Source organism: Nannospalax galili, unplaced genomic scaffold (assembly GCF_000622305.1).
Source record: "Nannospalax galili isolate Female #2095 unplaced genomic scaffold, S.galili_v1.0 scaffold291, whole genome shotgun sequence".
Taxonomy (NCBI): domain Eukaryota; kingdom Metazoa; phylum Chordata; class Mammalia; order Rodentia; family Spalacidae; genus Nannospalax; species Nannospalax galili.
Genome location: NW_008330588.1, coordinates 3,359,161 through 3,385,544, shown reverse-complemented (window position 1 = coordinate 3,385,544; position 26,384 = coordinate 3,359,161). Strand labels below are relative to the sequence as shown.

The window sequence follows — 26,384 nt, the reverse complement described above, 5'->3', positions numbered from 1 at the left end:
GGAAGGAAGGAAGGAAGGAAGGAAGGAAGGAAGGAAGGAAGGAAGGAAGGAAGGAAACTTCAGACCAAGAGACATAATAAAGAGACCTGAATGAGTGGAAGGAAATGTTGTGACCCAAATGTATGAACCTGTGTCTCAGGGTGTAAATTCTACACACACACACACAAAAATCTGATGAGTACGATGCATTTCCAGTGATACTAAATATATGTTTATAGGGTTTTGATGTAGAAGCGGGGACACAGCAGATAGTTCATCTTGAATAAAACAAATGAAAGTAGCCCAAAAGAATGCCTGGAAAAGAAATATAGGCTGGGTGTGGTGGCGCACACCTTTAATCCCAGTACTTGGGAGGCAGAGGCAGGCAGATGTCTGTGAGTTCAAGGCCAGCCTGGTCTCCATGGTGAATCCAGGACAGCTGGGGCTACAGGGAGACCCTGTCTCAAAAAGACCAAAAAGAAAAAGAAATATAATGAGAAGGGATCCATTTTATTAGATGTTAAGAGTTTTTGTAACCCCAAATAGTTAAACCTGTTATTTATCTATGATACCGAATAGTAGAAATATTTAAACTGATACATGATTTTTCAATTTATTTTTATTTTATGTGTATGAGTGTTTTGCCTGCATGTGTGTAAATATACCCATGTATGCAATGCCACAGAGGTCAGAAGAGGGTATTGGATCCCCTGGAACTGGAGTTACGAACAGTTGTTAGCCACCATGTGGGTGCTGGGATTCGAACCTGGGTCTTCTGCAAGAACAGGCAGTGTTCTTATCCGCTCAGCCATCTCTCCAGCCCTCAGCTTTATTTTTAAAAAGATACTTTTTAAATGATATTGAAGCAATTGTCTAGCCACACACTTAAAATAAATTGTGTTGGGGGGGGAGGCTAGAGAGATGACTCAGCAGTTACAGCAGCTAAGAACACTTGCTACTCTTGCAGAAGACCCTGTTTAGTTCCCAGCACCTACAGAGGAACTACAACAGTCTGTAACTCCAGTTCCAGGGAACCTGATGCGTTCTTCTGGATTCTGCGGGCACTGAATGTACACAGTATACTTACATGCATGCAAAACACTCATACACATAAAATGAATATTTTTTAAAAATAAATTCTAGCCGGGCGTGGTGGCGCACACCTTTAATCCCAGCACTTGGGAGGCAGAGGCAGGCGGATCTCTGTGAGTTCCAGGACAGCCTGGTCTACATAGTTTCAGGACAGCTAGGGCTACAGGGAGACCCTGTCTCAAAAAAACCAAAAATAAATAAATAAATTCTAAATGGATCAAAAATTTAAGAATAAAAATAAACCACTAAAATTCATATGGAAATAAAGAGGACACAGAATGATCAAAAATCATCTTAATGAAGATCAAAGTTGAAGGGTACACACTTCCGGATCTTAAAACTTACTCCAAAGCTACAGTAATTAAGATAGTGTGGTCCTGGCATATAGACATGTAAACTAATGGGATGAAATTGAGAGTCCAGCCAGGTGTGGTGGCACACACATTTAATACCAGCACTTGCAAGACAGAGGCAGGAGGGTCTCTGTGAGATTGAGGCCAGCCTGCTCTAATAGAGCGTTCCAGGCCAGCTGAGGCTATAGGAAAGAAGGAAGAGAATTGAGAGTCCAGAATAGATCATTTATGCTCAGCTGGTATTTTCACAAGGATTCCAGAATAATCTACTAGAAAAAGAGTAGTTTTTTCAACAAACTTTTGCAGAGACATGAGCAGCTCCCTGACCTGACCATACCACGAACAGAATTTAACTCAAAATTCATTGAAGACCTAAAATGTGAGAGCCCAGCGGTAAAACTCTTAGAAAAAAACATGGGCATAAATCCTTATAGCATGAAGTTTGGCAAACATTCTTAGATATGACACCAAAGAACATGAGTTGTGAATGAAAAAAACAGGTAAATTGGACTTCATCAAAATTTAAAACTTTATGAACCCGTAGATGAGAGCCAGTCATATATCTGACTAGGAACTTGTACCCAGAATGTAAAGTGACGTCTTACAACTTAACAGTATCAAGAAAACTTAGTGTGTGTTTCTTCAGTGGCATACATGTGACCAATGAACACAGGAAGAGATGTTCAGTGGCATACATGTGACCACCAAACACAGGAAGAGATGCTCAGTGTCGTGAGAGAAATGCCAACCAATGCCACAGTGAAATGTTACCTCACATCTACCTGTATGGGAAAGAAAAAAAGGCAGACCTCAGATTGGCATTGGGAATACCAAGAGCCACCCACCTTACAGTTAGAGAAGCCTCAGCAGCTCAGAAGCTGGTGGAACTAAGTACCCCTACAAGTGGGGCAAAGGTGAGCATTGAGGCCAGAATTGACTGAAAGATGCTTCTAAGTTTAGAGCCCTACCATCTCCCTAGATCTACTACTCCCCTGAGAGACTATCTGCTCTATCCTAGCAGAAGGATGAAGGGTCCCGATCCTCCAGAGAGCTCTACACTAGGTGTTCTACTTAGCTTCTTTTCTTGCTATGATAAAATACTGACTAAAAGTAGCTTGGGGAGGAAAGGGTTTATTTGGTTTACAGCTCAACAGTCCATCATCAAGGAAAGCCAAGGCAGGAACTCAGGGCAGGAACCTGGAAGCACAAACTGAAGCACTTACTTCCTTACTCCCCTGATCCATGCTCAGCCTGCCTTCTTATACAAACCAGGGTGGCACCACCCACAGTGGACTGGCCCCAGAAAGTCAAAATGTCTTATACAAACAAGCCCAAGGGTGGCACCACCCACAGTGGGCTGGGCCCTTCCATATCACTTAGCAATCAAGAAAATGCCTCACAAAAATACCCACAGGCCAGCCTAGTAGAGGCAGTTCCCCAACTGAGGTTCCTTCTTCTCAAGCCTGTCAAGTTGACAACTGAAGCTGTCCAGAACACTAGCGGACACAAAGGTGGACTTACTCTGTGAAACTAATAAAATCTACACTTTGGAAACCCTGACTTGCATGGACCTTGTCCAGCCCCACTGGAAGGACCTCTAGCCATGTGGTCACATGGTCCTGTTTTTCTAAACTGAAAGTATTATATTTCTAATATCAGTCAGTTTTGGAATAACCTAGGTATTTCTTAGGGTGGAACTGGGGATTGAATTGAGATTATACTGGGGTTTTTTTGTTATTGTTTTTAAAAGATTTATTTTTTATTTTTACTCATCTGTATGTGTTTTTGTGAGTGTATGTCATCTATGTGGGGGTGCTTGCAGAGGCCAGAAGAGGGTGTCAGACTCCCTTGGAGCTGGAGTTACAGGCAATTGTGAGCCACCTAACATAGGTGCTAGGAAAGAACTTAGATTCCTCTGGAAGTTAACTGCTGAGCTATCTCCATCCCTGAAATTATACTGTTTTAACTGCCATTTGTAGAGGCATTTGGGGGAATTTTTAATAAAACAAGTGAGAAATTATAGACTCTGAATTAGAAGTACACAAAAAGTACCTTTATAATTTCCTTTAAATTTATTTAAAAAGTAAAGGGGAAAGCTGGGGTTGTAGTTCACTGGTAGAGTGCTTGCCTAGCATGCCCGAGGCCCTCAGTTCAATTCCCAGCACTGTAAAACATGAAGGGAAATTGGATTTTAAAATGACTGGAACACAAATGATAAGGTTCAGTGAGCAGTTAAATCAATAGAAACCACCCATAACTCCAGGGTTAGGGGATCTGACACCCTCTTCTGACCTCCATAGGTGCACATACAGCAGGCAAAACACACATAAATCTTTTTTAATTAAAAAAATGTTTTAACCAATTGAAATCGAACAATATAAGTTTTTTCAGCTTTAGTCCCAAACTAGTAATCAGTAAGGAGATAAAAATCTATCCTAAATACTGATGGTGATTGTTTGATAAGTCCACTTAATGAAGAATAGGAGGAAGTCATATGAACACATTGATAAAACATTGAAATCTCTGGTAGATTTAACATGAAAGGCACAGCAAAGCTCACAGAACTCATGATACACCTCCTACTAGGGCATCAGTGACAAACTGGTTACTGTTGCTAATTCAAAGAGCACTGAAGATTAGTCACTATACAAGAAATCGTGAAATGTGCCCTGAAATCTTACAGTTTATTTGTGAAAGAAACATGAGATTTTCTTAAATCTTAAAGCAATCTTAAAATTTATATTTATACATTACCAGTTAGCTGGAGAAAAAAAAAATGCTTTCTAGACTGTCAGTAGTAGACAATGAATTTCAGTCAGCTGTTCCAGAGGAAGGACTGAGTTATTCTTTGGGCTTTGAGAAGATGAGACTGCCTCTGTCTCAACCAAAGACTGTGCATCCAGAAAAAAATGTGGATGGGAATAAAACTGACTGTGCATGTGAATAAAAGTACAGAGGTGTGTCAGACAGGTGACTAGTAAAAACGCAGGTTATCATTGATTTTCTGGTGTCTATGTCATCAGTCTGCTTTTAACCCCTTCAGAGGATGGTGTGATAAGAATAGGAGGTAGGATTATGCAACTTGGGAGTCTTTTAGATAGGCCCACTCAAGGGGTACCCCAATTGCCTCACTCTGCGCCCCTGTTCAGCATGGAAGAAGCCAGAGTGGTCGGCGTCCCTATTTTCTATTGGCGATTTGGGTAACCTCTTCAGAGGATGGTGTGATAAGAAGAGGAGGTAGGAATTGGCTAGGCAGCTATGGTAAAAAGACCCCAAAGAAATGTAGCCAGTTTCTCGGTTAAAAGTCAAAATGTCCTTGGGCCTGTTAGCAACAAACTCTGTTCCAAGGCCAAAAATGTCAAAAGTATTTGGAAGCTTGTATCTAATCCTTTTACTTCAGAGGGGGGAATGTTGGAGGGAAGGGAGTGGGCATGGATTTGATCAAAACAACTTATATGCATGTATGAAATTCTCAGTAAAGTTTTTGTAAAAATAAAAAAAACATTTAAGACTTTTTTTCTCTATTTAAATTTTCACTTTTGTGCCAATTTTTATATTGTATTTTTCTTTAGAGAGGCATGCAAAAGTTCTATAAGCTTCAGCCCACAAATCCCCAGCCTATCTGTGAGAAAGAATTGAACAGTCAAGGGTAGGGGGACCACGCTGAAGTCAGAGTGTGAAATGTGTGTCTACATGTGAAGTGGCATGACATACCCTGCCCCCAACACATGTAAACACACACACACACACACACACACACACACACACACACACTTCAACTCTCTGGGTTCCCAGAGTGCTGAGCTAGGCCCTTATTCCCAATACAGAGTGGCAGAATCTTTCCTTACCAGGAGAAAAGACTGGCCATCAGGGAGAACCCCACAAAATGTTCAGTCAAGTGGTTCTGCACAATAGACCGTCATTATCATTGTGCCTTGGAGCTGTTGGTGGTTTTCTTTTGTCCCACAGTCATATGTGCACAGGCAAGAAGAATTGCCACACATCCAAGGGAAGCATTTTAATCCAAAAACTAAAGACTTGACTTGAAGAAAAGAAATTTGGAAAGAAACTGACTGGAATGGGAAATGAAACTTGAAGCTGTCATTAAGATCCGCAGAGAGATAAGACACCTGGGAATTAAAACAGAGCACCATTAATTAAGTCAAGCTCTTAGAAATAAAAACACAGTAGTCAATAATATGCAATAAAAAATTGTAGGGAATTCTAATGCATTGAGGTAGTGGTGGTTAGGACTGGGTTACACTGTAAGTTGACCAGGTGCTTTTTTAAAATTATTAAGAATTGGATTTCTTTTGCAAATGCACTAAATTGAAGCCATCTCTTTGGAATTGAATGTAGAAAATTTAGGAAAAACCTGATAGGAGAAATGAAAACAACTAGAAGATAAAAATTAAGAAAATATTGAAAAACAAATTAGAGGACCAGCCAAGGGCGATCCAGCATCAAGATTACAGCAGCAGAAGTGGGAAACAACAGGCAAGAGTTAGCAACCGCAGTAAAGCCTGGTAGCCCTAGAACTAACTAACCATGATATAGCACCAGATTGAAACTGCCCTATGAGAACCCAGCACCATGGATGAAAACAGACCCAGGAGGCACACTTGTTACAAAATTATACACTAAGACAAATATATGATCCTAGAAGCTTGCATAATGAAAATTAAAAATGGGTGTCCTAGTTGGCTCTCTATTGCTGTGATAAGCACCAGGCCCAAAAGCAACTTGGGGAGGAAAGGATATAGTCCCATCATTGAGGGCAGGGACCTGTAGACAGGAGCTGAAGCAGAGACCATGGAGGAATGCTGCTTACTGGCTTGCTCCTCTGGCCTGTGCTCAGCCTGCTTTCTTACACAACCCAATACCATCTGCCCAGGGGTGGCACCACCCACAATAGCTGTGTCCTCCCATATCACTCATCAATCAAGAAAATGATTCACAGACCAGTCCAATAGAGAAAATTCCCCAGTTTCGATTCCCTCTTCCCAGGTATGTCAAGTTGACAACTGAAGCTATCCAGTACGATTGACCCCTTGTCAATTTGCCACACAGACACATCACTCTCACACCATAATCTTTCCAATTTTGTTATTTTGTCTTTTTTTTTTTTTTTTTCCCGGAGCTGAGGACCAAACCCAGGGCCTTGTGCTTAAAGCACTCTACCACTGAGCTAAATCCCCAACCCCAATCTTTCCATTTTTAAAAAATATTTTATTTTTATTTTATGTGTGTGCATATATTGCCTGCATATAGATAAGTGCACCCATGTTGTGCAATGCCCAAGGAAGACAGAAGAGGCTGTGGGTCCCCTGGAACTGGAGTTACAGACAGCCATTAGCTGCCCTGTGGGTCTTCTGTAAGAACAGTGTTCTTAACCGCTGAGCCATCTCTCCAGCCCCAATCTTTCCATTTTTTGTCCCCAAGTTCTCATGTTAAAATCACAGTATAAAACAGTACAGCCTGAAAAGTCCCACAGTTCTTAAAAATTTTAGTACATTAAAAGCTCAATGTCAGGGCTGGAGAGATGATTCAGTGGTTAACAGCACTTGCTGCTCTTCCAGAAGAACTAAGTTCAGTTCCCAGCACCCATGTTACACAGCTCACAACAACCTGTAACTCCAGCTTTAGGAGACCCAGTGCCCTCTTCTGGTCTCTGTGCATACCAGTATGCATATGCTCTTACACACAGACACACACACACATAAATACATAAAAATAATTTTTTTTTGAGACAGGGTCTCCCTGTAGCCCCAGCTATCCTGGAACTCACTATGTGGACCAGGCTGGCCTTGAACTCACAGAGATCCACCTGCCTCTGCCTCCTGAGTGCTGGGATTAAAGGTGTGCACCACCACACCCGGCCTCAAAAATAATTTTTAAAAATATATATATTATTTTTATTTAAAGCTCTATGTTTCTTTAATAAAAAATCTCTGGGCTTGGGGCTGGAGAGATGGCTCAGGGCTTAAGAGCACTGGCTGCTCTTACAGAAGACCCCGGTTTGAATTTTAACACCCACATGACAGCTAACTGTCTCTGACTCCATTTCCAGGAGATCCAACACCCTCTTCTTGCTTCCATGAGCATTGCTCAACTGTACTTACATACATGCAGGCATAACACTCATACATCTCTGGACTCTTGTATAATCAAAAGCAGGTTAAATACTTTCTTTTTCAGAAGGGAAGAACTGAGCACAGGCAAGCAAAGTCAAAGTCCGGCAGTGTAGCTCAATGTTGGACACCTGGGACTCCATCACCATCTTCTGGCTCCCTAGGGCTTGGGCAGTTCCGCTTTTATAACTTTGCTGTGCACAGCACACACAGCCTGCCTTGCAGGCTCAGGCCAGCTCCTCACACATGCCAAATAAATAAATAAATAAATTTAAAATGTTAAGTAAAAATCAGGATGGTGAAAACTGTATTGGCATATCACAAGAAAAGCAAATCCTGGTGGGAATATGGGGAAGAAGGAGCCTATTCACTGCTGGTGGGAATGTAAACTTGTGTAGCCACTCTGGAAATCAGGGTGGAGGTTCCCAAAAAAACTAAAACTAGAACTGCTGTATGACCCAGTGTGAGTATAAGCCCAAAGACACCATACCAGAGATATTTGGCGCAAACCTACATTTGTAGCTGTAACATTCATGATGAGCAGGAAATGAAACTATATTGTGTATCAACAGATGAATGGATAAAATGTGGTGTATATACACAGTGGTTTTTTTTATAGCTATAAAGGAAAATAAAACCATGACATTTACAGAAAAAATGGTTGCAACTGGAAATCATTACATTAAGCAAAATAAGCCAGACTCTGAAAGATAGATGCCACATGTTCACGTTTTTATTTCTCATGTAGAACCTAAATTTAAAATCGTGGGGAACTTGAGAGCTGTCTCAAGAGTTAAGACCATTTGCTGCTCTTGCAGAGGACCCAGGTTTTGATTCCCAGCACCCACATGGTGGCTCTGTCTCCCTTTTCTGGCCTCCATGGGCACTGCATACATACTAAGTATACATACAGGCAAGCAAAATACTTACACAAATAAAAATAGTTGGGGGGGGGGAGGTCAGCGTCTCCCTGTAGCCCCAGCTGGCCTGCAACTTGCTATAGAGACCAGGCTGGCCTCGAACTCAGAGATCCGCCTGCCTCTGCTGTGATTAAAGCTACCACACCAGGCAAAAATAAATATTCTTTAAATGTGTGATTGCTGGGAGTGGTGGTACACACCTTTAATCCCAGCACTCCAGAGGCAGAGGCAGATGGATCTTGTAAATTCGAGGCCAGCCTGGTCTACATAGTGAGTTCCAGGCCAGGTGGGGCTGGGCTATAGGGAGACTCCATCTCAACAATGCCAAAAAAAAAAAAAAAAAAAAAAAAAAAAAAAAGTGTGTGTGTGTGTGTATGTGTGTGTGTGTATCACAAAAACTAGAAAGGGGATTATGAGATGAAAGGAAGAGAATTTAAGGAAGGTGGGAAATAGAGAAATGGATACATGTGAGGGAAAGCTGAAGCAGAGACTAACTGGAGGAAGAAAGGGAACCCGCTAGGGTCGGGGAGGGCTGTAGGGGAATGCAGGCAAATGAGGCCAAAGTTCAGTGACACATATGTATAAAGATGTCATGATGAAACCCAGTACTTTGTATGCTAACCTAGAATTTTTTTTTAAGCTAGATTAAAAAAACTATATTGGCATCAAAAACATTCATGATACATTGTTTCTTTTACTCTTAAAGAGTTACTTACAATCCCAATGTGGTAGTGTGCTGGCCTTTAATCAGCTCTCAATCCCAGCATTTAGGAGGCAGAGGCAGACAGATCTATAAAATCTAAGCCAGCCTGGTCAGTTTGGGGCCAACTGGGGCTATAGGGAGACCCTGTCTCAAAAAAAAAAAGTTATATACATACAAATGCACATGTGTACATATGTGCAGGTATTGCATGTATACAGATGCATCACATACAGTAATTCAGGGTATCACTGCTTGTTTTTTCCTTTGTGGTATGTGTATCTGGGTGTGCTTCATCATTTGTATTTTTCCATGTCTTCCAAGTTTTGGGTTTTTCTTTTTTGGTCTTTTTGAGACAGAGTCTCCCTGTAGCCCCAGCTGACCTGGAACTCACTATGTAGACCAGGCTGGCCTTGAACTCACAGAGACCCATCTGCCTCTGCCTCCCAAGTACTGGCACTACAGGCCTGCGCCACCATGCCTAGCCCAAGTTTTTTAACACTGATCAGGTACTATTTTTATAGTCAGGGAAAGAACTGAAGGGTTTTGGGTTTTGGGGGTTGTTTTTTTCTTTTGGGGGGGGCTTATTTGAAAAAATATGGCAAATGCAAAGAATAAAACAGTAATCATTTTCTCACTGCTAGAGTTGACCACTACCAACATTTGCCTATTTGCCTCCACTGTTTTTCTTTCTGACATAAAAAAGGTAATTCCCACCCCCAGATCAACAGTGGTCATCTTGAGGATGGAAGATAATGGCTGGGAGGGGTCTTTTCCCCTTCTCCCCCACCTTCTTTTGTATTTCTCAAGTTTTGGCTGAAGTAAACATTCTATCCCTTGAAAGTAAGCAAGGCTGGGGCTGGAGAGATGGCTCAGTGGTTAAGAACACTGGTTGTTCTTGCAGAAGACCTGGGTTTGAATCCCAGCAACCACATGGCAGCTAACAACTGTCTGTAACTCCAGTTCCAGGGGTCTGACAGCCTCTTAGCCTCTTCTGTCCTCCACGGGCATTGCATGACACTGGTGCACTTACCTACATGCAGGCAATACATGCATACACATAAAATAAAAATAATGAATTTAAAAAAAAAAAAAAAAGAGAAAGTAAGCATGGCTTTAGACCTGAAAACAACTGGTAATAAAGCCCTTTGGGTGGTGTGGCCATATATGCCATTTCCCTGCCCTGACAACATAAAAAAAAAAAAAAAATTCCTAGATTGAGACAGAAAATAAATGTAGAGAAACTAAGAAACAGCCATGTGGCTGAAGTAGAGTGGCTGGACTGGTTGAGTGGGAAAGAAGAATAGAGAAAAATTGAGAGGGTTTTATCAGGGCACATTGGAAAGTTCCTCCACCAAACCAAGACCTTGGGCAGGAAAGGTACAAGAGTCCTGAGCATCTTGTAGTTCAAATGAGGAGGTACTCAGAAGTACACAGGCGTGTGCACAACACTGGTGGGACTATGTCAGAAGCTCACAGGAACCAACTGTGAGAGCTGTCAGTGGCCCAAACTGAAGCAGTTTGAGTATCAAAGTAGCTTATGACCCAGAGTAGGAAGTAAGTGTCCAGGAGTCCATATTGATTGGTGGACTGAATAAGTAAATAGAGCTTAGCTCTACAGCTCCCTGGTGGCTTTCTCCTAGCCAGTGCAGCATGGAAAGAAGCAGGGGGTGGGGAGACCGCAGTGGAGAAACCTTTGAAGCACTTCCTCCATCCACAGTAGTGGGTGTGTGTCTGTAGTGTATTCTGTGAGGAGACGTGACAGGAATAGGCTTCTTAAATAAATTTTTTTATTTTTATTTATTTTTGTTTGGTTTTAGTTTGGTTTTGGTTTTTTTGAGACAGGGGTCTCACTATGAAGCCCTGGCTGGCCTGAAACTCACTATGTAGAGCAAGCTGGCCTGAAATTCACTATGTAGACCAAACTGGCCTCGAACTCAGATCTCCCTGCCTCTGCCTACCAGATGCTGGGATTAAAGATCTGTGCTACCTCACCTGGCCAAGAACAACTTTTTAAAAAGATTTATTTATTTGTGGGGGGGTGTATATGTGGGTGTCCATGCAAACCAAAGGAAGACATCAGATCTCCTAGAGCTGAGGTTACAGGTGGTTGCAAGCCACCCATTATAGGTGCTGGGACGTGAACTCAGGTTCTCTGAAAGAGCAGTAAGCACTCTTAACTGCTGAACTGTCTCTCTAGCCCCCCAGAATGGCTCTTAAGCTCTGTAATTTTCCTCCTGAAAGCTCATAACCCCAGTCTAGTTGGGAGGAAGACATCAAACAAATCCCAGGGGGTAGGAGAGGCATTCTATAAATGTCTGACATTGTACTCCTTGTCACTGTCATCAAAAACAAGGAAAATCTAGAAACTGTCAACACCAAAAGGCACCTAAGTGGACATAAGGACTAACTGTAATATGGTGACCTGGGTGGGATCCAGGTACTGAAAAGGACATTAGGAGAAACTAAGGAATTCCAAATAAAGTTCATACTTTCATATGTCATTTCTGTTTCTCAGTCATGACTAGTATACTGTACTAACACAAGATGTTAGTAAAGGGGAAACAAGATGGTGGCCTGAGAGTTACAGTACTTCACACATTTTTTTCTGAAAATATGGAACTTTTTTTTTTTTCTTTTTGAGACAGGGTCTCCCTGTAGCCCCAGCTGTCCTGGAACTCATTATGTAGACCAGGCTGGCCTCGAACTCACAAAGATCTGCCTGCCTCTGCCTCCCAAGTGCTGGGATTAAAGACATGTGCCACCACACCTGGCAAATATTTTATTATTTTTATTTTATGTGTATGAGTGTATTGCCTGCATGTAGGTAAGTGCACCCATGTCGTGCAATGCCACAGAGGACAGAAGTGCTGTCAGATCCCCTGGAACTAGAGTTACAGACAGTTGTTAGCTGCCATTTGGGTGCTGGGATTCAAACCCAGGTCTTTTGTAAGAATAACCAGTGTTCTTAACTGCTGAGCCATCTCTCCAGCCCTAATCTGGAACTTTTTTTTAAAAAAATTTATTCATTATTTTTATTTTGTGTATATGAGTGTATTGCCTGCATGTAAGTGCACCATGTCCTACAGTGCCTACGAAGGTCAGAAGAGGGTGTCAGATCCCCTGGAACTGGAGTTACAAATGGTTGTTAGCCACCATATGGGTGCTGAAATTTGAATCCAGTTCCTCTGCAAGAGCAGCCAGTGCTCCTAACTGCTATCTCTCCAGCCCCAGAAAATCTGGAACTTTTAAAATGAAAGGTTTAGAGAGACTGTGGCCCTGGAGATAACAGACACTAATTTTAGCTTCCATGGTTGTGGTCTGTAGTAACCAGACTCCCAAGGCCAGACTTCTTCAGGATTCTCATCTTGCCCCCTTATGCTCTTGGGATTCAGATCCCTTGTTCGGTAGGCAGATGCTATCTGTTTCAGCTCTATGGTTTCATAGTTGAAACTGGGTTCCAGAGAGACTGATTATTTCCAGTGGGGCCCAGACCAGGTCTTCCACCTTCTGGTTAGAGCTTTTCTTGCTGCAACCTCCTTTCCACAGAGCCCAAGCCATCTAAGTGCCTAAAATGCCTCCAAGGACCTTATTTTCACTGTCTCTAAAGTGGTCCTCAAGGGCAGTGGTTCACCAGCCATCATCTCTGGTCTCCAGTCATGGGCAAAATGACGGGGACTGGGATAGAAAACCTAGCTCTCCTTGAGCCTTTCCTCTATAGGTTTGAGAAAGAGAAGCAAGAATTTCATTTTTTTCCCCCTTTTCAGTTCCATAGCGTACCTTTCCTTTCTGATAATTATATAGCCCAAGATTCTTTGTTTACAGAAGCCACTTGAGTCAGCCAGCCCCCAAAGGGTTAACGCTCCCAAATTATGGGGCTGGGTTAACAATAAACAGGATGTCCTCCAGAAATTAAATTTAAACCGCTGTGACTCAGGCCAGCCCATCCCCTCTACCAGATCGCTGTCTGGGGTTATTATCGGTGGTTAATTATACCGTTGGGGTTAGCTGCAATGTTGGTCAGCTTGGGCCAAGTGGAAGCAGGTTTAGAAGAGCTGAAGGGAGGGATGGGAGTGGAGCCCAGGGTTGGTCCGGGCAGTGTTGGCAACATTGGCCCAGGAGCCAAGAGGAGCGCACTGAGAGAGGCTGGGGCCCCTTCCTGGCTCTGGTCCCAGAGTTGGCTCACTTCCTACCTGGGGGCAGGACAGGTTGGGGAGATACATTACCGTTTCTGTCACTACTGGGATGGACCATGTCAGTGTTATCACCTCTATCACCTGACCACCAACGTGGACCAGCAGGGTCTTGAACTCATAGACTTGTCAGTACCTAGAAGAAACCTCTCAGTTGCTTGGTTTAATCTACTCACTATTGAAAGCAGGAAAGTCCCAGAACAGCAGCTCCTGCCAAAGGGCAGCCTGCTGGGGAAGGTGACAGCTCCACTGTGCTCCACTGCTGAGTCCTGGCCCCTTGATCTCTCTGTTAGGCTTAGCTTTTTTTTTTTTTTTTTTCCTCTCCTGTAGACCCAGCTGGCCTGGAACTTACTATGTAGACTAGGCTGACCTCAATCTCACAGAACTGTGCCTTGCCCCTGCCTCCCAAGTGCTGGGATTAAAGGCATGTGCCCCTACGCCTGCTGTAGGCTTGGCTTCTTATAGGTAAATGTGGCAGACAGAGCTTCTCCACAAGTTCAAGTCAGATTCTTCACCAAGTTACCCACTTTTAGTCTTGCTAGGCTCTGACCAGTTGTAAATGTGATCTGTCAACCTCCCAAGAAGCCCTGAAAATTCACAGCATGGCACCCTATGGGGAAACTGAGCAGTTACAGAGGACGAGAGATATTTATGGGGTTTTTAAGACATGTTTACAAGAATGCTGTTAGAGTGAACCGTATTTCTCACTTTGCAGTTCCTCAAACAAAACACAAAGATTATAGTTCCTCAAAGTGTCGCCCTTTGCTTCCCCTACTTTTTCATTGTATTTAAGTGACAGAGTTCATAGGAAAGCTGCTATGGGTAGGAGGTAGTGCCCAAGACCCTGCACAGAACGTGGTCTGTTCCAGAATCAAAGTGGGTGCTGTTGGCTCATATCTGAGGGACACAAGGACTGGAGTCGAATACTGATCCCAACTTGCCTCACTGTACTGGGGCAGAAGAGCCACACTGCATCCATTCCTTCAGCCTAGCTTTCCCCGTTTTTCAGAGCATCCCTCTGTCTCTCCCTCTTACAGGATTCCTTTCAAGATTGGGCAGCCCAAGAAACAGATTGTTCCCAAAACAGTGAGTAACCCGATTCTTATGCTCTGAGATTCAGCTGTGCTTCACACGGCCTCTGCATAGAACCTTTTGTTTTGTTTTGTTTTATTTTGCTTTGCTTTGTTTTGTTTTTTTCTTTTCTTAATACTGGAGATTGAACCCAGGACCTTGTGCATGCTAGACAAACACACTACCTCTGAGCTACATTCCCAGGCCAGAACCTGTACTTTGATGCAACATATCTTTGGACTGGAGGGTCAGGACCCTGGCCCTTCTTCCCAGTCCTATGACTCTAGAACACAGTGCCCACAGGGGCCTCTGTTCTGGGTTCTCTTGGTTGCTTCCCAGCCTTTGGACAGGTGTCAGTGATCTGCATCTGAGCAGCCCTGTTCCTGAGGGAGTTCTGGAACACACCTCTCTTCCCCTTATGCAACACCAAGACAAGACCCAAGGCCATTATTTCTGGCCACCTCAATAACATAAAAGACCAGGCCTCTTCTCCAGGTGTCCCTGATCCCTTCTTCTGCACAGCTGTGCTCTCTTCTATGGCCCAGTCCCTCCATGGAGGGGATGGTAACTCCTATCCACTTTTGAGCCTGTGATATTGATCCCTATTTTATGTCTGGAATGGAAGAGGAAGAACCATGGATTCCTAGCATGGTGGAGCTATACGCCCATGGAGCTTATCTGGCTTCACTGCCTGATTTTTTCCAGATGAGGCAAACAAGGCTGTGGAGTAGTGGAGACATTGTTAGGGCTGAACCCCTCCTGGAACGAGGACTCAGGTCCATGGCTCTGACCACTCCTCCTCTGCGCTTTGTTCTGCTCTAGCTATGCAGACTTCCAAAAAGATACAGACAGCCCCTTCAGCCCCTCACCTCAAGCAAGGCCTTGGGTTTTAACATAAGTAAGTACATACCCAGAGACATACTGTCTTGTAACAGTTCCAAGTCCAGCACTGTCCACAGAGTACAGGCCCTTGTCCCTATGCTTTGAGTCCCCAAGAGTTCTCATCTAGCTTCTTCCGTCCTTGACTCAGCTGTGAGAGCTATAGGAAAGATCCCACTTCAGTCTGGCAGGAAGTCCAGCACACATCTGACCAATGTCTCCATCTTTGGCAAATCCAAAGTGAGGTCACATTAAAAGAACTGGGCTCAATTTAAAAGAGTAGTCTTCTGCCTCATGCAAAGGCACAGGGAACAGACACAGCGTCGCCTCCATGCCCAAGTTGACCATATGTGGAGGCTCTGGCCTGAATCCCAGGGAGTCTGGGTGTGCAAATGCTGAGTTCCAGCTGCCTCCAAGAAGTGGGAAGGAGTGGTTTTGAACCTCCAGAGAGTAATCCACAGCAGATCCAAAAGGGAAGTAGTTTGGAGTGTGATCTTTTTTCCCCATTGCTCACAAGCAAAAAGACAAAAATCCCTCCCTCCACGACTCCCTTGGATGGCTTTTGTTCCCTACATAGCGGTTAATGGATGGACTACAATGCGGTTTCCAGTTTCTTGCTAGGGTCTGTTGGTGGAAACGTCTTGGGTCTTGTGTTTTTCTTAAAGGGGAAGAATTATTTATTTTGACTTAACAGTTTCAGAGGTGTCATCGTGGTGGGTGATCGTAGATCTTTCACTCTGAAGCGTAGCAAAGATTCCCTGGGAAGAACAGATATCCCATGGCTTCCCTTGTCTCTTCCCCGTGTCTGTCTATCTTCTTGCCATAGAATTGGTCATCCTTTAGTCTGTGGTATCCACTCCCCCACATCACGCAGGTATCCAGTAGTGGTTAAGGAGCCAGGTTCAGGAGACTCTCTGCTAGCTCTGCCAGGTGCTCTCTGACTTTGGGCACATAGCTTAGCATGCTTTAGCTTCTCTGAGCCTTAGCTCTCTCATGTGTAAGGTGAGGGTGACCACAGTACACACACCAAATAAGCAGGAAGGGCCTCACACAAACCAGTGCATATAAGACAGTCCAGTATCTGGTCCCTCACTGACAGCCTCTATGTTAGGAAGCCAGCCTATTCGGCATCCTTCAAAGCCATCAAGGATTCAGCTTGGCCCAGCAGCTCTATTCCCCAGTGTAGTGAAGTCGTGGGCTATGCCTTTGATCTTTCACCAGCAATCAAAGCCAAAGTATGGCTTGGAATGGAGCTGTTTGCATGCTCAACCTATTCCCTGCAGCTCCCTAGGGTGCTGAAGCATTGGTAGCAAGATTCTGCCTCTTGCAGTCAGTTCTCCCTCAGCCCTCCAGCCCCAGAACAGGCCTGGGCTCTGCACTTGTCTCAGAATCTCTGGCAGCTGCCTTTGGATGGTGGTGACGCACTCTGGGACAGGACCAGATATGGCCACCCGGGTTATTAGAAGTCATGGCACCCCTGTCATGGGAAGAAATGCTCATGTTATCTCCAGGGAGTTGCAGAAGGTTTCTGGCTCAAGGCCCCCAGCTGCCAGCCACAGAGAAAGCATTGTCTTTGCTCTCACCACTTGCCTGTGCCCAGGTTACCAATGTGCATTCCATACTTGCCAAAGCTGGAATGTTCTCTGCATGGCTGACCATTGGCACTACAGTAAATGGAAGTACAACAGCTCCCCACCCCTCAGTCCAACCTTCTGTTAGTCTCCCTGGTATCCCTAGATCTTGTAAGGTGGCCAGAGCAACTTAGCATGTGTAAAGAACACACACACACACACACACACACACACACACACAAACCCCTAGCTCAGATTGGTAGAGGAACTCTTGGAAACATTGCTTCCCATGGCCCTCCAGGCAAGGGTTCCCTAGGTCTTGTGCACATAAGAAAACGCAAGCCAAAATTGTGAGCTAGGTAGGTGCCTTATAAAACCTGGGCAAAGACAAATCGCCACAGTGAGCCTCTGAAACTGGAGAAAGATTTCACATGCCCATTAGAGAGTCTGGCATTCCTAAATCTCCTTCGCTGCGGAGTGTACTGAAAGGAGGTGCTGTCCGTCCTTAGTATCCCTTGCACAGCAGCTCTCAGAATGCATCCTCCACCTCTCTCTGACCTGACACGCCTTAGCTAGCCCTGGCATCAGGGCCCCAGCCCTGCCTGTGGCCTCCTTTAACCCTCCACCAGGAATTTGAGTTTGGAAGAGACCCAGCCAGTTTACTCAGCAAGTGTTGAGCTCCTGCTGTATGCCACAGCTGGCCTAGGCACTGCCCTTGCACCCTGAGCCCAGGAGAATACAGGGATTATCATGTGGGGCTTGAGTTTCCCTGTGCTAACCTTGCCAGCCTGGCCCAACCCAATCCCCTGACAGTCCATGCACATGTGTTTACACTTGCATTGTTGACTGGGCTCCAGTTGCCTTTTTGGCAGAGGCATCAAGCATTCAAAACTGTTCAGATCTTTTCCACTTGGCTCTTTCCCTCAGAAGACATACACCTTGGAATGTGACTCCAATGTGTCCCTTTATTCCATCAGCCATGGTCTGAGGGCCTGGAATTCTGGTCCTACCCCAAGTAGGTCTGTCCTCTGGGGAGAAAGATGTAGGCCCTGGGAGCCATAGCAGCAGTCCACCCCTGGCTCCTGGAAGCAGGGGAGGTGCTGCGCTTCCCACCTCCCCTCAGGCTTTCAGGCAGCCTTGAACAGCACCAAGCAGAAGGATCACACACACACACACCCCAACCCCAACGTGCTTCTGTTTCCAGCATGAGACCATGAGCTTCTCTTCCCCCAGAACAATCCCGCCTGGCTGGGAACCTGAAGGCCCCTCAGTACAAGTCCAAGCAGTCCCCAGCCAGGCAGACCAGGTGTTCTCTGACATCCCACACACATCAGCACTCGGGCATTGCAAAAGAGAAGGCAGAGAGCCAAAGGTGGCAGCGCAGGGCTCAGCAGCCCCCACCACCCCAGGAGAACAGCACCTAGGGAAGTCTCCAGCAAAGCCCGACTCTGGCCATGAAACACTGTTTTCACTTTGTCCTTTTGGAAATAAAGGCTTTAATATGTAAAAACACCACTCAACTGGCACATCATCTGGGTTATGAAGGGGGCCACAGTAGCATGGTAATGCCCAGACCAGGGTTCAGCATTTAGCCAAAGCAGTACTTACCTGGCTGCTGAGAGGTTGACGGCCCTGTCTGCATCCCCAGGCCACCATGGCCCGCCATTGCCCAATGAGCAGGAAAGGAACATAGATACACACTCTATAAGCACCACCATGGGCCAGGCACCTGGCCACGTGTTATACTGGCCCTGAGCAGGGGAGCCACTGAAGCCAGAGGAACAACCCAGTGAAACCACTCTACTTTACCAGAGAAGGCAGTGAGCTCAGTATGCTGGGAGCTATGAATGTTCTGCAGCTAGTGTCAGAGTCCACATCTCCCCTATCTGTCCATTCCTCCAAACTTCCTCCACCACCTGCTAGAAGACTTATAACACAATGTTTTCATCCACAGAGTTCACTTTCAAGAACCGTACAATCGAGTTAGAAAAAAAATGCAGCCCAACCAGATGGCTCAGTGGGTAAAAGCACTTGCCATGCAGGCCTGATGGCCTTCAATTCCCAAAACCCACAGTGGAAGGAGAGAGCCAGTTCCTGAAAGTTGTCCTCTGACTTCATGCACACACTGTGGCATGTGCACAGTGGTACACACACACCCACATTCATACATGTGCAATGCACATGCACACACACAATAATGAAAAAATCTTAAATCACAAAACATTTCATAATGGTGAAAATTTACGATATGTGTTGGGCAGCCTTGATAGCCATCCTTGCCCTCATGCAGGCCACGGGTTGGATACCCCTGGAAGTGCAGGCTCTAAAGGACCCAAGTAGGGCCCCTTCACTCCAAACCTCCTGCCTACCAGGTCTCTCATACCCCAAACCCAACAAGCAGATAGGGCCTATGAGGAAACTGAGGCCTCTCAGCTCGTGCTGGGAGGATGCAGAACCATCCTACTCCAGGCTCGCCTCTTCCTTGGTGCCCTGCTGTCTCCTGGGTAGGTCTGGTCACATTCAGAGCACCATGAGTGCCGGCAGTGTTGGGATAAGGAAAGGGCAACAACCCAGTGCCTCTCCCTGCAGTGACAGAACAGAGGCATAATCCACTGAGGCTTGCCAACTTGCCTGGTTGGACCCTCTGGGAAGAGAGGCCTTCTCCCCAAATCAAACACTTCGTTAATTTGGGAACACAGGGACACTGTTGTTAATGATCTGCTGGAGCTTGTAGGAACTGGACGGCAGCATTGTTTACCGCTGGCTCGGGGGAGGGTGTGGAGCTGAGTCTCGGTAGCCTGGGAGAGTTTTTCCATCATGTTGTCATTACCCTGTTGATTGAGCTCTCTCTTTCTTACAGGTGGAGAGAGACTTTGAAAGGGAGTATGGAAAACTCCAGCAGTGAGTGTCAAACCCCAGAAGGGTGAGATGGGAGGTGGCCAGGCACATGCTTCCTGCCAGGTCTCACTCCCTGCCCTGCCACATCTCCTCTTGGCCAGGCCAGGCTTAGCTGGGGAGCCTTACCTGTGTCCTTTGCTCATGTATAACTCTAAACTGAGGGCAGTTCAAGCCACCAAGCCGCCAGCTCTCCTTCAGCAGATGGCTGGTTATAGGAGGATCCTTAATGCCTAGGCTCTGGGTGCTTGGCCTCCTGCAGATCCTGAGGTGGCACCATGGTCTGTGGGTCTTCCCTCCTTCCCTTCTGGGCTTACCTGAGGTGGAAGGGCAGAGAGGCCCGGGTGCCTCAAGGTCGGGTGCCTCAAGGTCAGGTGCCCACCCTGCCCTTGCTTTGCAGGCTGGAAGAACAAACCAGGCGCCTGCAGAAGGACATGAAGAAAAGTACCGATGCCGACCTGGGTAAGTGGCAGCGTCCTGTGACTGGAAGCATGGAATGTCATGCTCCCTTAACCCCTCCAGGGCTAACTCAAAAGTTGCTGTACTTAGAAAACACCAAGTACTGGGGCTGGAGAGATGGCTCAGTTAACTGGTTAAGAACACACACTGCTCTTGCAGAGGACCTGAGTTCAATTCCCAGTACCCATATCAGGTGGCTCACAGCTGCCTGTAACTCCAGCTCTAGGGGCATGAGATGCCTTTGGCCTTCATGAACAGGTGCACATACCTACACACAGATATACAAACACATGATTTAAAATAAAAATGAAATATTTTAGAAAGAAAGAACTAAACATTGTTCCTACCAAGAGGCTGGGTCACTCCCTGGTCAAATCACTTCCCACAGGGTCCTGCCACCCTCCTGTTTAGTGGGCCTGGGAGCAAGTGCTCCTGGGTTCCTGTTAGGATAGTATAATGACCAAGAAAAGCTTCTAGTTGCAGATACCTCCCCTGCCTCAGCATCAGGGCCAGAGAGAAAGGCAACATACCTCTCAGGAAGCAGACTTGAGTGACAGAGAATAGAGGAAAGCATTCCCCTTACTGTCCCCACTAAGCACTGGCCCAGCAGTTAGTCTCTAACCCAACACTGCCCCCTAACCTCAGTGTGCCTTGTCTGGAAAACTCTCGCATTGCTGAGCCCCAGACCTGTGGCTGGTTGTCGTGGTAAAGTGTGTTGGTGTGAAACATTGAGAATAACATGGTTGCTCTCTGGCCATGTGGGCCTCAGCAGCTTCCAGAGGGATGTGTCTACATGTCACTTTAGAATGGGGACCTCAGAAAAGTGGGTTTGGCCAGGGTATCCCACTGTCTCTCACTTGACAAATGCTGACTGAGAACCAACTTGTGCCAGACATACCTCTCTAAGGATTCAACACTGAAACAGCACAGGAGCTTCCATCCTAGGAGACACTGTGTGCAAGAAATGAGTAAATACATATTATGACACCGTGTAACAGCCAGCACTGTGGTGGGGAACAGCAAGAATGGAGAGTGTCGGTGCTGCTTTCGGTGGAATGAACAGGAAGCCTCTCCCAGGATGTGTCCCTTGTGTACCTGAGGGGATGAGGGAGTGCTCTGCAGATGTGCCTGGGAAGACATTGCCTCAAGTAGAGGTCAACAAGTGCAAAGGCCCTGAGGTAGACTTCAACTTTGCCCCAGTGGCTGTGCTCAGTGACCCAAAATGCAGTAGTAAGATTAAGGACCCATGTTTGGTGCATTCATCTGTACCCCCCACATAATGATGCTCTATGGTCACAAAGCACTTGAGCAGCTTCCAAAGAAATTCTACCTTCACGTCTTCTGATGTTAAGAGTGGCAGGGTACGTGAAATGTCCATTTTATGGGGGTAAATTATTTTGTTCAGTTGTCTATCTTGGGCCAGAAAAGCCTGCCCACTTGTTGCTTGACTGCTGTCAGTGGGAAGGCAGCTGAGCGAGTCCTCCCTGCAGTAACTGGCCCAGCTCCATGTTGACCTGGCTGCCTCATGAATAGAGTCCAAATCACGGGCAGCATTATGGTCTCCAGGTGCCATTCAGAAGGTCACCGTGCAGTGGACAGCTCAGGGTGGGGGTGAGGGGACCCACCTTGGTGACAAAACAAAGCACACCATCTCTAAGCCCCCACAGATCAAAGCCTGGGGTTTTTCCCTGTTTGTCCAGGTCTTAGGACTCAGACAGTTGCTTATGCCTGCTTCTTTCCTGCAAAGGGCACTTGGAAAGGCTAGTGGTGACCAGAAGGAGAAACACTTTCCCTGGGAGCAGCCGCTGCTGCCACAGCCCAGGCAGAGCTGCCCACCCATGCTTGGAAGGCCAGCCCCTTTGGTCTGTGCCCCAGAGCCTCATGCTCCTGCCAGCCCTGAGGACATGGGCTGGTCTAAACACAACTCACACCTCACTCCTGGCTCCTCATGTCTCCTAAGTAGGCATATCCTGAGCCAGGGGTCAGGTCCTGGAGCTGCTCTGGTTGATGTATTTCAGATCTGGCTGGATGGTCTTTGTCTCTGTCGCTCCCTACTGCCTTCCAGCGAGTTACTATGCTACTTCCCCTTCCTCCTTAGACAGCTATTCTGTCAGAGTAGGAATGCAGTGCAGGCTTTTGTTTTCATAGTGACTCACTGGAGCCAAGTTAGACATCAGGAGTCTATGAGGAAGAGGCCTAAATGTCCAGAAGAAAATCTGGGACAGAAAGGGGTCTCCTGAGGCTGAGGATCATTGGTCCCCAGTAAGAAGAAGGGCACCCCTCTGTAGAGCACCTTCTTCAAGTGCACATGTTCTACACCAGGGGTCTTACACATGGCTGACAACAGGTTCACTGGTGGGCTGGTGACAGCATAGGATACTGTGTCTGACCTCAGCATCTGGTTCATCAGATCCAGGGCAAAGCCTGAAAATGCATGTCTGATACATTCCCAGGTGACACTGGTACAGTGAATCCAGGGAAACACTGAGAGCCACCAACCTGACAGTTAAAATGGATTCTCCCAGGCTCCTGGGACAGGATCTAAAATCCCAGCTGATGTTCTGAAAAGATGATCTTTCATTAAGAAAAATTACATGACTTTCACAGTTTTCAGAGTGATCAGTTTCTGAGGACTCTTCTGAACATCATCTAGAAGCTGCATTGGGACCCCAAAGATCAAAGGGGCATAAGACCCTCACTTTCTCTGTGATTCAAAGACTGTCAGTCTCTAGGGCTATTATCAAGCCATGAACCTCCACCCAGTCCCTGAAGGGGCAGAAAGGGTGTGACTTGGGACAGGGATTTAGGGCATTCTGGATATGTTGGGTTGGGTTCCAGACCCAGTAGTGCCCAGAGCAGTAGCCCAGGCAGATGCCATACACTGGCTTCATGTGGTCTCAGCAAAGGCCTGAGGATTTGAGGGCATTAGGAGAGGTGGGAAGAAAGCTTTCCATCTTTCAATGACTGTTGGGATTTTCTTTTTCATCAAACATTAAGGGAAAAAAAAAACAAACAATAGAAGACGTTTTTCAGAAATGTTTCCTGTTTTGCGTGGGTTTTTATTATCTTTTGACTACTCTGTATGTGATTATTTCATAATCAAATCATGCATGCTGTTTGTTCCTCAACCTACAAAGTCACTCAGAGATTTCCAAAAGTGTTTCTTCCTCCATTGCTTCAACATTTCTGGCAAGCTCACCTTTCCAATCTTCTCCCACAGTTGATCCCTTTTGCTGAGTGGCTGCAGCCCTCTTAGCCTCCATGGCAGGCTGGGCAGGCCCTTGGGCACAGCCTCTTATGGGCACAGGATGACCTTCTGGTGAGATATGGGATTCTCCTCTCCCACATTGGAAAGACAGGCCCTTCCTCAGGGAGCCGGGGCTGGGCTTAGGCTGTTTGTTCCCTACATGGTGACATGCCTTTAATCCCAGCACTTGGGAGGCAGAGGCAGGCGTATCTTTGTGAGTTCAAGGCCAGCCTGGTCTACATAGTAAGTTCCAGGACAGCTGGGGAGACCCTGTCTCAAAAAGACCAAAAAAAAAAAAACCTTTCTTCTGCTCTGAGACTCAGCCAGATGTACTCAGAAACTGGTATGGACAGTAGCTAGCCAGGCTACTCTGCCCACTCCTCTACAAGTTGGTATACAATAATGGAGAACTGAAAAGGAGAACAGGACCAAGAACCCCAAAGCCACCAACAAATCTCCTTCCTGCTCTGAACTATGTGATTTCTATATACCTCACAACACCCGAAGTATTTATCCTCTGTCCCTTTCCAGTAAACTAGAGAACACAGAGTCCCAAGAGGCCTGCACACCCAAGATAGAGGTTCTTGTTCCAGATTTATTGACCTAGTCTCTTTGGCTCCAGAAAGAGCTATGTGTTACATAGCTTCCCACCCAAATGGTCCTAGTACAACCCAGAAGTTTTGTTGCCCATGTGTTACAGTGTTAAATGGCCAGTAGTGATGGGAAACTCCAAGGGCCATGTTATGTGACTTTGGAACTTCATTACTTTGGTAGCCATGGCACAGGCAGAGGTGGTCAGATCAGATCCCTGGGTGAGGGGAGGACAGGGAGCACTAAAGAAAACTTTGACCCTGTCTTTCTGGAAACTCATGGAGCTTTTAATGTCTTATAGCCATGTCAAAATCTGCTGTGAAGATCTCTCTGGACCTACTCTCCAACCCCCTCTGTGAACAGGACCAGGACTTTCTGAACATGGTGACAGCCCTAGACACAGCCATGAAGCGGATGGATGCCTTCAACCAGGAGAAGGTGACTGGGTCTTTTTGCTGGTGACTAGTGCTCTTCCTCCTCCCCTTTCTGGGCCCATCTGCTTACAGTGCTCACAAGTCTTAAGCAGGGTTGAGCCTGGCATGGTGGTGCACACCTTTAGTCCCAGCACTCGGAGAGGTAGAGGCAGGTGGATCTCTGTGAGTTCAAGCCAGCCTAGTCTACATAATGAGTGCCAGGGCAGCTAAGGCTACAGGGAGACACTGTCTCAAAAAGACCAAAAAAAAAAAAAGCAGGATTGTATCCTTTCCTGAGGCTGCTTAACCCCCTGAGGCTTATTAGCCTCCAGTCTGTAACCAGCTTTTCCCAAACCAGGCTGGTCAACTGCCCACATCTCCTGTGGGGCATATCACTAAGGAACCACGGAGAGGCCAGAAGGGTGCTCACAGCAGCTGTGTTCAGCAGGGCATCTCTACCTACCTAGCCGTCCACACTGAGCAAGGCCTTTAAAAACCTGTACTAACAGCACTGACTGGACAAACCTGATGGAAGAACAGGCATGACCCTCAGATCTGCCTGGCCTCTCTACCTCCCCCAGCAGCAGAATGAGGATACTGCCCTGCCTGTCTTACCGTGATACCCTCATGCCAGGCCCTGCCAGGACTCTCTCTTCAGAGGTGTCTACTCTATATCCTGCATCTACAGCTCCCACTGCTAGCATGGCAGTGATCCCAGCCCTTGCCAGAAATAGCTGCATTTTAGCAGAGGACTTCTCTTCCTGCTCTGAAGACCCAACAAATCACACCAGCCAAACCTTGCAGGAGCTTGCATATAGACATGGAGGTTCAATCCCTTGTGGACATTTACTGGCTACTGATGCCCTAAAGTCCATTCTGCCTCTTTATTTTTTTTTATTTATTTATTTATTTTTTTGGTCTTTTTGAGACAGGGTCTCCCTGTAGCCACTATGTAGACCAGGCTGGCCTTGAACTCACAGAGATCTGTCTGCCTCTGCCTCCTGAGTGCTGGGATTAAAGGTGTGTGCCACCATACCCGGCATGATGCCTCCTCTAAGAAAGGTCTGTCTCCCCCAGTTTTTACATCATTGGGTTTTTCTTTTGACAGGTGAACCAGATTCAAAAGACAGTGATTGAACCCTTGAAAAAGTGAGTAAAGGATATCCAAGGACGGGGGCCTCAGGGCACCTATGGGAAAGCCAGATTAGTTGGCCACTTAGGGACCAAGGAGCACATCTAGTAGCTTGTCCCGTTTCCCATGATGGAGAACAAGGACACCAGTCACGCAGTCTGGCCCTGGGTTAAGGCTTCTGATAGCTCCAAGGCACTGGCACTACCTAGACACACTCTGTGGGGTCAGGGAACTATCGATGACCACAGTGCCAGACACTGCCCTGGTGGTCGTTTGGCCCCTTCCCTTTTCTTTTCGCCAGTTCCCGAGGGGCCAGGGCTGGCTGATTTCAGCTAGCAGAGATCCTGGCCAGTCCTCCACGGACATGAGCAAGGCCTTTCATCTCACAGCCGAACTGGGATGCAGCTGCCTACAGCATTCTGCTTTGGAAGTGTGGGGGTGGCTGCACATGGAGAGGGGTGCAGCAGCAGAGGCCTGTCTGGGAAGGTCCCCTCACCCGTGACCTGAGAGAGCCAGGAATTCTTCTGTGAGACTGATCTTTGGTCCACAAGGCCCTGGTCAGGGATCAGTCAGGCTTGTCCCCTGGGTCCCCAGGGGGAGGAGGCTGGCCCAAGCCTTGCCTTGAAGCTCCTGAGTGCTTCCTCTCTCCTGGCCTCTCCCATCCTGCTCTGACCTAGAAAGGCTCCAGCTCCGGCTCTGGCCCACCAGCTGCACTTTATTACCTCTTCTGTGGTGGTCCTTGGCAGTTGCCTTGCCAG

The 26,384-nt window shown here is 46.4% G+C and overlaps 1 protein-coding gene across 2 annotated transcripts in view; it reads left to right on the top strand.

Moving 5' to 3' along the window:
* Positions 1-26,384, top strand: part of Bin3 (bridging integrator 3) — a 43,517-nt gene that overhangs the window by 9,153 nt on the left and 7,980 nt on the right. Inside the window, exons 2-6 of one of the 2 annotated variants that reach the window (XM_008850502.3) lie at positions 14,406-14,454; positions 19,750-19,790; positions 20,185-20,246; positions 24,383-24,519; positions 25,603-25,643. In XM_008850502.3, the coding sequence (XP_008848724.1) occupies positions 14,406-14,454; positions 19,750-19,790; positions 20,185-20,246; positions 24,383-24,519; positions 25,603-25,643 (330 nt within the window). Of the gene's footprint in view, positions 1-14,405; positions 14,455-19,749; positions 19,791-20,184; positions 20,247-23,464; positions 23,563-24,382; positions 24,520-25,602; positions 25,644-26,384 lie in introns of those variants that run through there. The other variant, XM_029554809.1, reaches the window with a different exon arrangement.